The following is a 16,634-nucleotide window of genomic DNA, read 5'->3' as shown; positions in this document are numbered from 1 at the left end:
TGTATGTATGTAGGTATGTATGTATGTATGTATGTATGTATGTATGTTCGGTATGTATTTATTTATTTATTTATTTACTATATTTAGTTATTTATTTGTTTATATATGTATGTATGCATGTTTGTATGTATGTATATATGTTCAGCATGTGTTTATTTATTTGTTTATGTATGTATGTAACTCTATGCATTTATTTATTTGTTTATTTATTTACAGTATTTTTTTATTTATTTCCATTAATCTAAATATAAATATGCACCATATTACAAAATAAATTACTGATGACTAATATAGCTACAAATTGCCACCAAACTATCCCTTTAAAATCAGCCAGTTCTGTCACTGGTTTTATCGTTGCATCCCTAAGGATGTCATCTGAATCTGTTGTCCTCCTGGACTAAACTGTGTTTCCCATATTCTTAACAAATGATATATCTTTAAGCACATTTACATTTTCTTAGCTTTTATTTTCTTCTGATTTGACAGAAAGTTTGATCACTATTTCCAAGAGGATATACCTTTTTTTTTTTCTCTTTATCTGCATTAATGATTTTTAGACTTACAATACAATTTCATGGATGAACTCCCTCCAGAGACATGGTGTTGCTTTTACATTAAGACCATGACCCATAAAAACCATGGGCTCCGAACCCTCTCTCATGGATAAGTAAATGTGTCACAGATTGAGTTGAGATATCTATGTCTTTTTTCCTGTTCTTGTTTTTCTCTACTCCTCTCTGTCTATCTCCTGCTTTCCTAATTGTTGTCAGAGACACAATCCATGAGTGTCTGTGTCTTTGTCATTACTGTCTTACAATATCAGCCTTCACTCAAACACCATCTCAAACATACATTTCACATTTTGGAATGATGACATTGCCTGCGCTTGCTTCTATGAATATGTTGTTAAAGCTGTGCTGTTGTTCATAGTATAACTCTGCTCTCTGTCTCCTATTTCTTCCTGTTTATTTTTTTTATCTCTTTCCACCTTCAACTTCATCTCCATCTTTTTATTTTATTTTTTTGTATCTCTACCAACCCCTCCCCTGTACTTCTATTCCCCCCTCACACACTCTTCCTCCCACACTCTCCTTTCTTTGAATCCTCACACCTTCCCCTCCCTCCTCCCTCGCTCTATATGGGGCTTGCAATCGCCCAGGCAATGCTGGGTAAGGTAACCGCAGAGGCAGCCAGAAAGAAGGATGTCGAGGAGGTTCAGAGCCGCCACCGCCTCATCCCTATGGGACGCAAGATATACGAGTTCTACAATGCTCCAATTGTCAAGTTCTGGTTTCATACGGTGAGAGTCGGCTTCAGCAACACCTCCCACATTCTCCTGTGGACTCTGTTTCTGTCGACTATAGATCTGCAAAGATCTGCGCTTAATGTCCGCTCTCACACAGCATCCGATGCCATTAGGCTCCTGTTCCAACATGTCATTAAACAGCTTCACTGGGGTGTTAAAGTTAAGTGAGAAAGGGGAGACTGCTGCAGAAATGAGGGAAGTGTTGAGGGAAGTACAGAAAAATGAGGGAGGAGAAAGAATGGACTCACACAAACTGCTAATATATTTAGTGGCTTCAATACTAAGTAAAACCTCTGGCAATACAGTGAGTGAATATTTGATCTGAAGTTTATAGAGTGGGACACCAAGTAGGGGAAGTGAGCATTTAATATGTATGTTCTGGCATCTTTTACACAGTGGAAAACATCTCGATTCTATTTATAGTTTGTGTTTTGTCTGCCTGTAAGCATGTTTATAATATTTCATACACGTTTATGTTTTTCCTCCATTTAGACACCTTCTACTTGTTTGCCCAGTGAAAACATCTCCTTAGTATTGGCAAGGACTTCAGCTGTTTGTTTGTGCTGAGAAAATATTTGTTTGCTTCATCCCGTTTTGCTCGCTCTACCTCCTCCTTTTGTCATTCAGCCTAAAGAAAAAATAGCCTGACAGCACATTGAAGTAAATAGACTTGAAGAACAGATGCTTGGTTTTCTCTCTGAATGTGGTCTTTCAACTCATTACACAAATTGTAGTCATACCTGTCACCTGCTGTGGTGTGCTGCCTTGTTTTTAATAACCACAGTCCAATTTATCATAGAATCCGGCTGTGTCTACGAGATTTAATAGGAAATATATCAGACACTCATATTACAATCACTTTACCAACTTCTGTTACTGAGATGCTTGACTTGCAACTGGAAAAATAGATTCAAGGTTCAAGGTTCAGGGTCCATTGTTTGTCATTCAGACCACATGTGGTGGTGGAAAGAAACTGTGTAAACAGGGTCCCAGTTACATCCAACAAAAGTATTAAAATGTAAAAGAAAAACAGTAATAAGATCTAAGATATGAACTAAGAAAAACATTAACTAAAAATACATAAAACACTAGTAGCATAAGAACAATATGCTGAACAGCAGCATGAACATGAGTCTGTGTGAGCAGATGAGCACGAATGAACACAGCATCATGAAACAGATCAGCAGCAACATGAAACAGATCAGCAGCAACATGAAACAGATCAGCAGCAACATGATGTGATTTTTTCACAGTGATTATTCTGGTTAGATATTCATGAGTCCAACAGCCTCAGGGTAGAAGCTGTTCCTCAATCTAGCGGTTCTACACTTAGGCTGCATCACACCACAGCCCTGTTCAGTCTACTTTAATCAAACTCTAGTCCGTTTGCCTACAAAGTCTGTTTCGTTTGGGGAGGTGCAAATGTGCAATCAAATTCTGATACGGACCAAAAATACGAACTCTGGTCCACCTAAAAACCTAGGTCTCGGTTCGGTTGAAGTGAACTCTGGCGCGGTTTGAATGCAGTGTGAATGCAAGCAGCCTGGAGACAGCTCCAAAAGGAGGAAGTGGTCTACAGCGCAGGACAAACAAACACGCAGTTCTCTTACCTCACACAAAGCCGTCAGCTGCCTTGTGTGAAAAACAACATTCTCCATGGTCTTCTGCATCATTTTCCACTCATGCTGAGTCTATTGTTGAAAATAACAAAACAGAAATCCTAAAATCGCTCAAATTTAACGTCACTTCATTTTTGTTTTTACTTCAAGAAGAAGAAGAAAAAGAAGTGTCTTCTTCAGAGGTTTTTGTGTCATTCCCTTGGTGAAGCGCCACCACAGGTGGGGGGGAGACACAGGTTGGCTCAATTGATTCAGTGCTGTGTGAATGCAAATCACACCAGCTGAAATGTAAACAAATGTTATGAATATTGGTCCCCAACGAAACCGAGTCTACCGTACTATCAGGTGTAAAACACAATAAAATGCTCCTTAACCTCCATCCTGAGGGGAGCGGGGCAAAATGTGTGTGTGCTGGATGAGTGGGGTCCTTCATGATGCAGGTGGCCCTCTTCTGCTTTATCTGCTTCTGCTTTATCTGCTAGATAAAGGTTTCTTTAAAAAAATATCAACAATCTGATGCTTACCTGTGTAAAAGTATCTGTAGTTACTGCAAGACACTCCATATCAGTTTATATATGGAAAAAAAAATGCAGGAAAATGCAGGGTCAGTCTGCATTTTTAAGAGATGATTTGAGCAAATAATCATAGAAGCATTTTTCTCTGTAGCCATCATTGTTTGTTTTTCCATATATTGAACAAACATAAACTCCATTTATGTCCATTGTGCCACTATGTGTGAACTGCTCAAATGTAGGCTTGTAACACAAAATAAGACCTTGGTCTTTTATCTGCTTTTGTATTTTATGCAGATGGCATATGTGGGATACCTGATGTTGTTTAATTACATTGTTCTGGTCAAGATGGACCTGTGGCCTTCTCCCCAAGAGTGGATTGTCATCGCTTACATCTTCACCAATGGCATTGAAAAAATGAGAGAGGTACGTTAGATCCTGGCTAAATGTGAATGCATAGATATACTGAACATCACAAAACACAGGTGGAGTAACTATAATGATATCCACAGTTTAATTTAGTTATTTTTGTGCTAGAGACTGTTTGTTTCATAAATCAGCACAAAACAAATGAGGAAAACAGTGATGGATTGGTGAATCAGAAGCTAAAATGAAGAAAAGAGTAGCAGGGTGATGGTGAAAACTGAATGGCGTGGCAATGGGGGGAAAACGTTAATAGAAAACATTGTGACCAAATAATAAATCCAACCTAACTCTGTGGTTTTATACTGTAAGTGTATGAAATGCATTAATCATTGTGTCACATCATTTTCAGCTGCACTGTAATGCTTCCACAGGTGTCCAAATCCTTAGATTGATGAATTTACACTGCCCTCTTATGGTGGTTATGATAGAATGCATTTAATTTCAGCCTTCTTTTTCCAAAATGTTGATCCACATTCTTTGTGTTCATCACCACTTCTTCCTATCTGCCCAGCATTTCAGCATCTTTCACTACTTTCTTACAGATCCTGATGTCCGAGCCGGGAAAGTTGCTGCAGAAGGTGAAGGTGTGGCTACAGGAGTACTGGAATATCACAGACCTCATGGCCATCCTCATTTTCTCTGTCGGCATGGTTCTGCGTCTGCAGGAGCCACCGCTCATGAGCTACGGCCGCGTCATCTACTGTGTCAACATCATCTATTGGTACATTCGGCTGCTCGACATCTTTGGAGTTAACAAGTACCTAGGTCCCTACGTGATGATGATCGGCAAGATGGTGAGAAGATGCAAGGGTGGGCAGCTGGCTGTGTTTGTTATTTTTGAGCAGTGTATCCCATTAGTTCCCACTTACTATAAACTCTTCTTTGGTATATGTTTACTGTCTGACCTTGATTGACATGACGGATAGTGACATATATTAAAAGTGAGCTCCATGATTCCAGAAGTTATCATTTGTAAATGGGATGCACATATAAAGCTAAAAAAAGCACATGCACTTATTAACTTGATCGTTTGATCTCAACAAGTACAAGATCAGAGCTTTTGACTAAGGGTGCATTCACACCAGCCCTGTTTAGTCCGCTTTAATCAAACTCTAGTCCATTTGCCTAGAAAGTCCGGTTCGTTTGAGGAGGTGTGAATGCGCAATTGAACTCTTATGTAGACCAAAAAAAGAGAACTCTGATCCGCCTAAAAACCTAGGTCTCGGTTCAGTTGAAGTTAACTCTAGCGCGGTTCGAATGCATTATGAATGCAAGTGGACCGGAGACCACTCCAAAAGCAGGACGTGGACTACAGCAGGGCATTCTGGGTAAATACAACCAAAACAAACGTGCATTTCTCATACCTCATACGGAGCCGTCTCAGCCACCTCATGTGAAAAACAACATTCTCCATGGTCTTCTGCCTCATCTTCCGCTCATGCTGAGTCCATTGTTGAAAAATGTTTGTTTGGCACATGAGCCACAGACGAAACAGAAATCCTTAAATCGCTAAAATTTGACGCCACTCCGTTTTTGTTTTTATTTCCAGAAGAAGAAGAAGAAGTGTCTTCTTCAGAGGTTTTCGTGTAGTTTCCTTCAGTAATTCTTGGTGCAGCGCCCACAGGCGTCGGGGTGGGGGGAACAGGTTGGCTCAATTGACTCAGTGCAGTGTGAATGCGAACCGAACCAGCTGAAAATTTAAACAAATGTTCCAAATTTTGGTCCCCAATCGAACCGAGTCTACTGGACTATCAGGTGTGAAAACGACCTTATGTTTGCAGACCCAAATCTGTAACCATCTGATGCTTGACTGCTTCTGACGTGGACTGTGTACCACCGGACACAAAGCTTTTGAAATGAAAATCACCAGATGGGCTGAGAGAAGTCAGTCAAGTTACTGGCTCATGTGGCGCTGCATCACTATAGGCTTGTTTAACGTCAGTGCAACTTAGGAGAAGTAAATGAATGACATATATACAGAGCCGCTGTGTTCTCTAGTAATTGTTGTTTCTTTTGACACTTGAATGCCTAATTAAGGTTTACACTGAAGTAATAATAAAGCTAACAGAATTCCAAAACTGGCTTTGAAAATCTGACTTAAAAAAACATTTCATCTATTCATAATGAAGTACGTGATAGTCTTAATCAACACTATTGAGCGCCACCGTTTTGTAGAGATGAATTTAGCCTGGAGGGAAGGTGAGCTCTTCAGCCTTCTCACCTCTTTAATCAACCTGAAATTAAACCAAATTAGATGCCTTTTAATTACAGTGTCTGAGCCTCATTCCAAAACAAATCTAATTAAATTTATAGGGACTAAAATCAAATATGCAAATATGGACCATAATTAATTTGAGCTTTTTCTACTGTGCTTCCACTTTTGCCTCATTGATTCACTTTTTAAACGTTCTTAACTGTTGTCCATGCTTTTACTCCTCCCCTGCCTCTCTTCTCCATCCCTCTGTCAGATGATCGACATGATGTATTTTGTGATCATCATGTTAGTGGTGCTGATGAGTTTTGGGGTGGCACGTCAGGCCATCCTCAACCCCAACGAAGACCCATCTTGGATGCTAGCAAGAAATATCTTCTTTATGCCTTACTGGATGATCTACGGAGAAGTGTTTGCCGACCAGATTGATCGTAAGTGTTGGGCATCAGCTGATAAATAAAATTCATTATAAATCTGTGGGAGGGTCATTCGTGTCTCTGAACAGAGGAATAACCCTAAATAAAGTGCTCATGTTATTTAAACAATTTTCATTATTACTTTAGGATTGTAAGAGATGCACTCGCTGACAAAAAAAAAAGTAGTAATGAGTTAAGCACACAGAGTCTTAACTTATCAACCTCCCTGGGTTCCAGACAGAGAGGTTGTAATATAATGAAACTGCATGTATTGAGTGATCATGCAACTATATTGCAATAAATACAATATCAGATCAAATGGAAATGCAGTATAGGTGCACTGCTTGTTCTGTGTGGGATTAGGATATGTCACTCCCCTTGGGTCTGGATACAAGCAGTGATTCAATGAGGAATAGAGTACAGCCTTTGTATCCTCTCCAACTGCAAGTCAATCCACAGCTGTCATCAGTGGTCCTCCAGATCCAACAAATTGGCACTGGGTCAGAATTGACTTCCAAACGGATCCAACCTATCTTGAGTTGAGGGAAAATCCAGGAGTCTGCCTTGCTTTTAAGGGACATTAACATGACACACTCAATCCTTAGATGCATCATGTGTGGACAGACTGTCTTGTTGAAAGACTTTACCAGGGTGCTGTCCCAAGAGAGATAAGATATTTGAACACAGGATGTAACTAATGTAGCTCTGTGTCATCAGGGTTCTTTGAATCCCCATCAAAAGTGACCTAAATCCATTTGTTTGGGCTCCTCACACCTTGATGCCAGGTGTGTCTATGTCTGTGTCTCTGGGCACTACTGCACACAAACACTGTTTAGAGCAGTACAATGGTTTAGTGGTTATCAATTGCCTCACAGCAAGATGGTCCTGGATTCAGTCCCTGGTTTGGTTCTGGGGTATTTGTATGTGGAGTTTGCATGTTCTCCTTTTGTTTGTGTGCACTAACTTGCATGTTAGGCTGCCTCCAGGCCCAGGTCTCCTTTGCAAAAGTGATCCATGATCTCAGTGGGATTTGTCTGGTTAAATTAAGATTGATAAATAATCACTCTGATCATGTGTGGTAGTGCAGAACTAATACTCATCACTGGACACAATATGATGCCACTCATTAGTCCATGCCTCTCAGTTACAGTACCACACTGAACATATTTGTTTCTATTTTGGTGTTGATGGCAGCCTATTCAGTGGGCGGTAAGCCTGTATTCTGGCTGAGTCCAATTATCAAGACACAGTACAAAATGGCATGGGGTGTTTGTAAATAGTCCAATACCTGTATCCAGATGGCAGGTAGAGATATTAGGTTCTGTAATGACTGGTGCACTATACGCGAATCCTTTCTTGGTTTGATCTGTCTTAGTCCACCGGAACTTGTACAAATTGTGCATCCATTTAGTTTATGTTTATAGCTCCAACTCACAACAAAATCCCACAGTTTCAATGACAATAGAAAAAAGAAAAACACGGGGTAATGACAGCAATAACTGGATGAACCAACATGGAGCAGAGAGGGTGTAAAAACAACAGAGTAGGGAAGTGTAGTAATATGTCCTGAAACATAAGGAAAGGTCAAACAGTCAATTATAATATTAATTAAAAATAAATAAATAAATAAATAAATAAATAAAAAATATATATACCACTATATACTATACTATTAAACAAAACTTAAATCTTATAAGTCAAAAGTAGACACAGTGTCATCTTCATGAGCATAAATTGGAAGTTGGTCCATCATTGGGTCACTGTGACATCTGTACACCCAGTGGTGTAGTCTACGTTTTTGTAGAGGGTATACTGTACTTAGAAACCAAAGTACAATGTTTAGTGCTATGTAATCGTCAATTGATTTTGATTTTTCAGCATATTGATCATTTCCAAATGTCTCTGATGCTTATATTTGAATAAATACACAACAAACTGCCGTTTAATGTAGCAATGACACGTGCCTAATGATATGTCATGTATTGGGCACTTTCAAGTGGGTATACTGAAATTCTTGAGCTTTTCCAGTGGGTATACTCCGTATGCCCGCATATTGCAGTACACCACTGTGTACACCCCAATGCTGGGCAATAAAAAACATGACCGTCTGGCCTCATGTAAGCCCCCACAACGCCACTCATCAAGTCAAACTCCAAGGGCTGGTAATTCTGTCTAAAGCATCTGCATGAGGCATCCTCTGTGGGTGTTGACCTTCACCCACTGTTTTGACTGAGTGTAAAATGTTCTGACAATTGTCTGACAACATCATTTTTCCACTCGTGATGCCACCACTTATGCACTCTGGTGCCCGTCCTTGATGTGTCAATTTATTTCAAATTAATTGATTTATTTTGACGATTCCTTCTGGTGCTTCACTTTTTTTGTCAGTGAGCATATCAACCACATGACAGATGAATTGTTTTATTGTTTAAGTTTTTGACAAATTTACAGTAAGCTAATTTATACCATCAGTTGAAAATGTGTTTTTTATATATATATATCTTCTTATACCTGGAGATGTCTGTGAGAAAAATGTCTTGAGAGTCTGTGTGCTTTTCTGTTGTCTTTTAGTATAGCACTGTATTTGATGGTGTGCACAGAATGTGAGGAGTGGCCCAAAGAGAAGAGATCTGAAATAATGTTTTCATTCTTTGTTTCAGATATGCATAGTAGGAAGTTACAGCAAAGGCTGAATGAAAAACTCTGGCTGGTCGAAAATTACTTTCGAACGCACGGAACCTGGCGTAGCAATGGTCCATCCCACATTGCCCAGTGCAGTCAAAATCCCAGTAATTTTACACATATAGACTTCGATTTAACCACATCTACCTATCCCACCTCTCCGTCATCCTTGCCATGACATCATGACATGCCCACTCCTACTACAAGACGTCTCTTGAGACAAAAGTGTGCATGTGGTTCCTGGTTGTAAGGCTAAAGTTGCCCTTGTGTTGGCATCTTGGGTCAACTGCTGGATGTCAGTATTGGGTTTAATTGACCAATTCAGGTAAATCTGAAGCCTAACTGTGAGTCTACTCTCTTTTCCAAATTTATTCCACTAGTAGCTTGACCTAAGGCTATACCCTGTAAGCAACTTTACTCCGATAAGTTTTGGCTGGTCAGAAACGCAGCACTTCTCAGGTGTATTTTTCACATTTTTTGGTCTTGTTTCAATCAGCTGCCACATCAAGAGGAGCTATCAGAGATTTGATATCCACTTGATGCCTCTTTCCTTTTATTTGTTGCTTAATTCTAAATTAACCTGAAGACGTGACCTTGCCATGATAAAGCCACGTTTCGCATGAACCATTATCTCCACCTTTTTACGCCAGCTAAGCTTCTCACTGGAGTAGCTGCTTCACATGTTAAATATTTAAACTGATCTTTTCATAATTCTTCACGACGGAGCACTAATATTTACTCAGATATTATTATCACATCACACAGGATATAAAAATACAGTGCAGACAACCACACTATGACCTAGCCACTATCCGCATTTCATCATTTCTATTCTGTTTTTTCACGTGGTTCAGTTGTCAGAGTTTTTAAGTCCAAATTTTTTTGAAGGTATAAAGAAAAAGAAAAAAGAAATTACTTCAGTTCTCTGTCTTTGGGCTACATTGTGTGAAACAACAAGAAATGATGAGCATGACTAGGTGGAAACTCCAAGGCAAACAAAGCCAGGACGAATGCTGAATGTTCTGCAGATCAGCCCCAGCAACTGAACCATCACAGATGGAAAAAACATACTGTGTACCCTAAACACATTTCAGAACGAAAAACCCACAGCAATCAACCATTGCTGAAGAAGCTATGGCTTTCATTTGTGACAATATATTTTAAACATGCGTTTAAATATATTGGGAACATAGACTGTGATAACACATGACAAATGTGTTGTTTTGTGTATTTTGTTTTCAGAAACCCACTTCTGAACATGAGCCCCTGCCATTACAGTGTCCGCTCTTTTGAAACCCTTCTTTGAGAACAAAAGCATAAAAATACATTTTGTTTGTTTGCAAAGTATGTTTTTATATAGTTTTTTAGGGATGCACGATATTGGATTTTTGGCCGTTATCCGATATGCCGATATGTTAAAATTTATTTGGCTGATAACCGATAGCCGATACCAATACCGATATTTTTCCCTTAGACCTACAGTACTTACAGAGACTACATAGCTTTACCTACTGTGGAATTAAAATACTACATTATTCTGCATGGTCTTTGTCAGTTTGGCCTGCTATCAAATGCAGATGCCAAAAAGGGGACTGAAAATGATGTAACACTTCAACTTGGATTATGTTTAATGTCAAATTTATTTATGATATTTACTCTCTCTAACACAACGACAACACTCGAACAGTGCAAATTTGTAAATTTTCACAAAGCTAAACTCAACGGCTCGTGTGACGTCATAACGTTGTGCTGGTACTGCAGGCATCCTTGTCATACAAAACCAGCATCTTTTATAGCGGTGAGTTATTTTGATGGAATGGCCGTTGTCCGATATTTAACTTTATCACTAATATCGGCTGATACCGATACCATGCCAATAATATTGTGCATCCCTAGTTTTTTTTTGTTTTTTTTTTTTGGATCTGCTTGTCTGTTTCATTTAATATTGTGGTCTTGTGCTGAATGTGTCGTAAAGTATTTTGGGGTTTTTTAATAACTTGTTGAGGTTTTTACCATATATTTTTGATTTTCTGTGTATGCTTTGTGTCTGCATGTGTCTCTAATTTACCATGCATCCAAATTATTATATAACCATAATTCTAAATGGATTCAAATCCATTTTCAAACAGAATCTATATATTTATGTGTATGTGTGTTTGTTTTGTGACAACGTGTAGCTCCGTGTGGACAAAACATCACTACAGAGGACGGTGTGGTGGTGGCCCTACCACCCTGTAAGACTGGAGCTTGGATCGTCCCAGCTATCATGGCTTGCTATCTGCTGGTGGCCAACATATTGCTAGTCAACTTGCTCATAGCTGTGTTCAAGTACGTGTTCTCTATTTTCATTTTAATTATTTTATCAGAACAAAATAATTAAAATATCTTCAAATATATACTGTAAAGAACAAAGCAGTCACAAACGCATTTTAGATTTGAAAATGTTTGCTTGTTAGCTCCTGTCAGAGCAGCTGTAAAGCCTCTCTCATTAGGTTATTCTCCATTTGTACTGACACGATGCAGCTTCTCCCACACTGTAATTATAATTTGTTATTGTGCAAATGATTGTGTTTGTATTTATCTACATGATCATTTTCTCAGTGTCTTAACGCAGCAGCGAAGTAAAAGAGCTGGTTCATCCAACAGTCCAGAATAAACTTGATCTTGATTTATATTGTTATACAGCAAAGTTCAAAATATTTAAATAATTTCTTAATTTATTAATGCTTATACTCACAGGATGACAGATTTTGGATTGTTTTTAAATCGGTTACAGTCAATAATTTTCCAGGCTTTCTGAAGGTTTTGCATAGATTTTCCTGTGGATATGGCTAACTTCTCCTGAGTTTCTTCCAGTCCTTGTACCTGATCATGACAGCATATTGTAAAGTGTGCATTAAATGACAGGTCTAAAAAGAATATATGTAGATGAAAGTATCTGTCTCTCAAATTTCAGAAAAAGTGCAAGAAAATAATCCATCAGATACCCCAAAAGAATGTCCATGCTCAATAATCCAGGTATACAATCCAACAGTTTTCAGTCAGTCATCTGGACAGTTTCTTTTTTTGCTGAAATGTTTCACCTTCCAACTGGAAGGCTTCATCAGTCAAGGGAACACACAACAAAACTGATTCTTCCCCCAAACAGCTTACTCCAAAGTGGAACAAACCAGTTATGTTGGTGCTAAGATGGTCTTTCATATCCATCAGATACTTGAAACAAGACTTGAGATGATTCAGCTTTTAATTAATCATTTACTATATGTCAATTTTTCAGCAGATGTTTCTTTGGAAGTCACTTTATCAGAACTAAATAACTGTTTTATGTATCAAACTGTGATATTATTGGGTTGCTTTAGAAATTCAAGTAAATACGTTGGAATAAATTGTATCTTTGTGACAGACTGTTTACAACAAAGTGCTTAAAGCTTATTTTCTTAATTTATTTTCTAAGTTGTCTGGTTCTTATGGGACGTTTTGATGTCTGAACCATAAAATAGAGTGGATATGGCTTTATGAACAAAACAACAACAAAAATGTTCTGAAAATGGGTCGCAAAAATCCAAAGAAAAAGTTTTAAAAACCCTTAAAAGGCCTCAAAAAAACGATCAAGATCACTTTAAAGCTTAAAATATGTCCGGCGACGTGGATGTAAATGACAAAAACATGACTTTTGAACACCACTGTCGATCTGTGAAGATGTCATCTGTCATGATCTCATCTTGAGTCTGTCTGATTGCTTTTAGTAATACATTCTTTGAGGTGAAGTCCATCTCAAACCAGGTGTGGAAGTTCCAGCGCTACCAGCTCATCATGACCTTCCATGAACGCCCAGTCCTTCCTCCACCCCTCATCATCTTCAGTCACATAACCATGGTCCTCAAGCATCTGTGTTGCCGCTGGCGCAAGCATGACGATGACGAGAGGGACTATGGACTGAGTGAGTGGCAGATTTATATCGTATGAGAAATAAAAGGAACGTGAACAGGAGGCAATTTTTAAAGCTCTAATTATTGGAAGTGTTGAAACATTTTTACATTGATCTTTTGTGGTGCTGTAACAATCATACAACCAAAATAAAAGTTTGGAACATATGCAGTTTTTATACGAACAATAGTGAAACATGACAATTTAACCAAACCTCTCGAAACTTTCTTTTCCACAGAGCTTTTTATCACAGAGGATGAGCTGAAGAAAGTTCATGACTTTGAGGAACAATGCATAGAAGAGTACTTCAGAGAGAAAGACGACAGATTTCACTCATCTAATGACGAGAGGATCAGAGTTACATCTGAGAGGTCAGACATGAGTACATAACTGTAATCTAACTTCCACACACACTGTACTTAAATGACTGTTTTCTGTCTTTTATTATTTGTAGAAGACAACAAGCCCCACATAGTGGCTTTTACTGTAGTTGTTATAGTTTTGTTTCCCTCTTCTCCATCAGGGTGGAGAACATGGCAATGCGTTTGGAAGAAGTCAATGAGAGGGAGCACTTCATGAAAGCATCATTACAGACTGTTGACATTCGTCTGGCCCAAATGGAGGAGCTAATTGGACGAATCACTGTTGCACTGGAGCGTGTGACAGGCGTTGAGCGGGTAGAGGTCAGCAAAGCCCGTTCCCGAACTTCATCTGATTGCACAGACTCCGCATATATACTCCGCCAAGCTGAGTGCCAAGAGTCAGCATACATCCTCCGTCAGAGCAGCTTTAACAGCACTGAGGGGAATGCCTACCGCCTCCAAGAGGCGCTGGAGGGAACAGCTGAGGGCTCCATGTCCCCTCCTTCTCCTACTAGCATGGCTACACGGACAAGGAGTCATTCGTTTTATGTTGGAGGTGGGCGTACTGCTGAACGTGCAAGTGGGGCTGAACGAGCTGAAAGCTTCTTCAAGGAGCGTTCACTTAGTCTCCATCGAGCCAACAGCTCACAATCTGTGTCCTCAGCTGCCGCCACCAAGGAGTCTAAGCCCCTCCCACTGGCAACGCTGGCGGTTTCCCAGCAGCACCGTCCATCGTCATGCATTGATATCTATGTCTCAACTTCTGAGGAGGTGGGACCTACAGAGGTCTTTCTTGCCCCTCTTCGTGTGGTCCCACCTCTGCAGAGAGTGTCCTCAGTGCAGTCAGATACCTTAGAGACGATGCTGCCTGGAGGCCGTGAGTACAGCAGCACTGCCACTAGCGGTTTGGGCGACAGGCACTCGGAGGGCGAAGCAGGAAGCAGTGGAACAACTGGAACAACTGGAGCTATGTTTGAGGACAGCGCAGCTGCTGACTTGTCGTTATGTTCAGCACACCTCTTACCAGACACCACCCTACCTCCTTGGGATTTGGAACCGTCTCCACCTCCCTCAGCAGGGCTGCTTGAACGCTCGAAGAGCAGCCGCTACCTCTCAACAGTTGGAACTTCGTTCCTGGACGAACCTCCTCTGGTCAAGTCCCACAGCCTTATGTTCACGCCAAGAGGCTGCTATGGAGGACTGGGGGCAGGGGTTCAGGTAAAGGCTGCAGAGTACACCAGCATCACTGACTGCATTGATACACGCTGTGTCTCCTCTCCATACACTCCTGCAGAATGTTCACATTCACCTGGGACATCCAGTTCATTCACCTTTGATAAACCATCAGACATCAGCTCCTCTCACCCGGAGAGAGAGGCAGAGCTAAGTCACACAGAGTCTGATCCAGAGGACCCTGAGAATCTGATTCCAGCCTCTGATACCCCTAGAATAGGGGGCCTTGGTGGGCCCAGTGGAGCCCCTCTCTGCTCCCCCTTCTCCAAGCTGGAGAGAGCAAACAGCTGCTCTTCAGATGACTCCCATCCTTCCCTCACACTGGCCCCTCCGCACCGGAAGAGCCTGTCAGTGAGTGAGAGGATGGAGAGGGGACCAGGTTTGGGAGCAGACAGGGGACCTGGGCCTATGGGGCGAGGTCTGGTTGGACACAGAAACCCCTTCCTCAGGAGCAAGTCTGGAGCAAGGCCTGAAACAGCCAAGACTGACAGTCTGTCCATAAGGAAGCTGGCTGCTCCTTCAGCTTTCCGCAGCTTTGAGAGACAAAACTACACATGACAAGGACACACCAGTGCACTCACACACTGTTAGGGTGGAAAACTGAAACAACGAGGGTGACAGCAAGATAAAGCTGCCTGTAGATGCTGATCTGTACCATGCCTACACTTTATTCCCTTTCATTTTACATTAGAAAGGTTTATTCACACTCAGCATTGAAGGACAGCTTAATCCTGAGCCACGAATGAGAAAAATGAGAAGTTCCTACGTAAACCTGTCGAAACAAAGAGCTATGAATTTAGAATAGTTTATACCTCTTGTAGCAAACTTACAGTGGGATGTTATGACAACGGAAGGTGTTTTCGTCTTGTATGTCTTCCACTGACCTACTTTACATTGAGTCCACATCTGTCACTGAGATGTATCACATATCAATCACACTTGTAATACTCGTACACTTTTATTCCTACTTGTGCTATTCCGTAGACACTGTCTCATCTACGAGTCAAGGAGAAGGAAGCAAGATTTATCACGTTATTTTGTATTTTGGCAAAAGTGACAACCCATCACTTGCCGTTTGAGAAAAGCAGATTTTTGGAGCAGCTTCATATCTGTAACATGGCAACAACTTACCTCTAGTTCATCTTTGACGTGAGTACAAGTTTGACCTTTTAAGGAAATATCACCCTTTTTTTCTGTTCCTGTTTCATACCATTGGAGAAGAAATGCCCGACTCAGTCATTTCTTTTCTCGGGGCGTAACTTTGTCAGCACAGCTGGAAAGAAACACATTTCAGTGAAGTCATTTCTCTAATGTCTGAATACACTATGTCATGTAGGTGAACAACAGCTTATAAGTGCATAAAGGTGGTCTGCGTTATAAGTTGTTTAGGGTGAAACTCACTACACAGAAATGTCTCATGCCTGATTCCAGAGCTTTAACAAGTGCAATTGCAAATGATGAGGACAAGAGGGCGCTGTGAGCTTATGTGTTATCCTTTACTTGGCAGATGCTGATGGGAAATGTTATCATATTTTTTTGCTTGAACCTTACACCAAAAAAAGAAGAAGAAAAATCTCTTAGTCTTATCTCTCCTGTCGTTTTCTTCTTTGGGTCTTGCAATGTTATCCTTTTGCAGTTACATTTTACATCCAGTTATTGGATCCGTCCTCCATTTGTTCCAATGCTGTCATTTATTATATCTATTTGTTTTCACTTCCAAAGCAAATCACAGCAACACGACTATAAGATAAAGTAGTTGATAGATGACTGCCCTAATTATAAATTGTGTACAGACCACGGAGACTTCTTTTTAAAAAAAGCACTATATGTTAAATTTTTTTAAAGCTTGGAAATAAGCTGACAAGTATATGCATTCGACATTAAATTAAAAAAGGTGTATGTTAAATAAAGAAATATTGGATTACTACTAAATATACAT

The 16,634-nt window shown here is 40.1% G+C and overlaps 1 protein-coding gene across 1 annotated transcript in view; it reads left to right on the top strand.

Annotated features, from left to right (window-relative positions):
• The window catches only part of trpm3 (transient receptor potential cation channel, subfamily M, member 3), a 95,597-nt gene extending 79,993 nt beyond the window's left edge, over positions 1–15,604 (top strand). Inside the window, 8 exon segments of the mRNA XM_037680670.1 lie at positions 1,160–1,300; positions 3,735–3,863; positions 4,406–4,657; positions 6,332–6,506; positions 11,351–11,501; positions 12,920–13,113; positions 13,339–13,471; positions 13,624–15,604. Of these exon segments, the coding sequence (XP_037536598.1) occupies positions 1,160–1,300; positions 3,735–3,863; positions 4,406–4,657; positions 6,332–6,506; positions 11,351–11,501; positions 12,920–13,113; positions 13,339–13,471; positions 13,624–15,253 (2,805 nt within the window). The 3' untranslated portion in view covers positions 15,254–15,604.
• Positions 15,605–16,634: the final 1,030 nt, after the last annotated feature.

Source organism: Nematolebias whitei, chromosome 8, assembly GCF_014905685.2.
Source record: "Nematolebias whitei isolate Nwh7 chromosome 8, NemWhi1, whole genome shotgun sequence".
NCBI lineage: Eukaryota > Metazoa > Chordata > Actinopteri > Cyprinodontiformes > Rivulidae > Nematolebias > Nematolebias whitei.
Note: the sequence above shows the minus strand (reverse complement) of the source record. Positions and strands in the feature narration are given on the sequence as shown.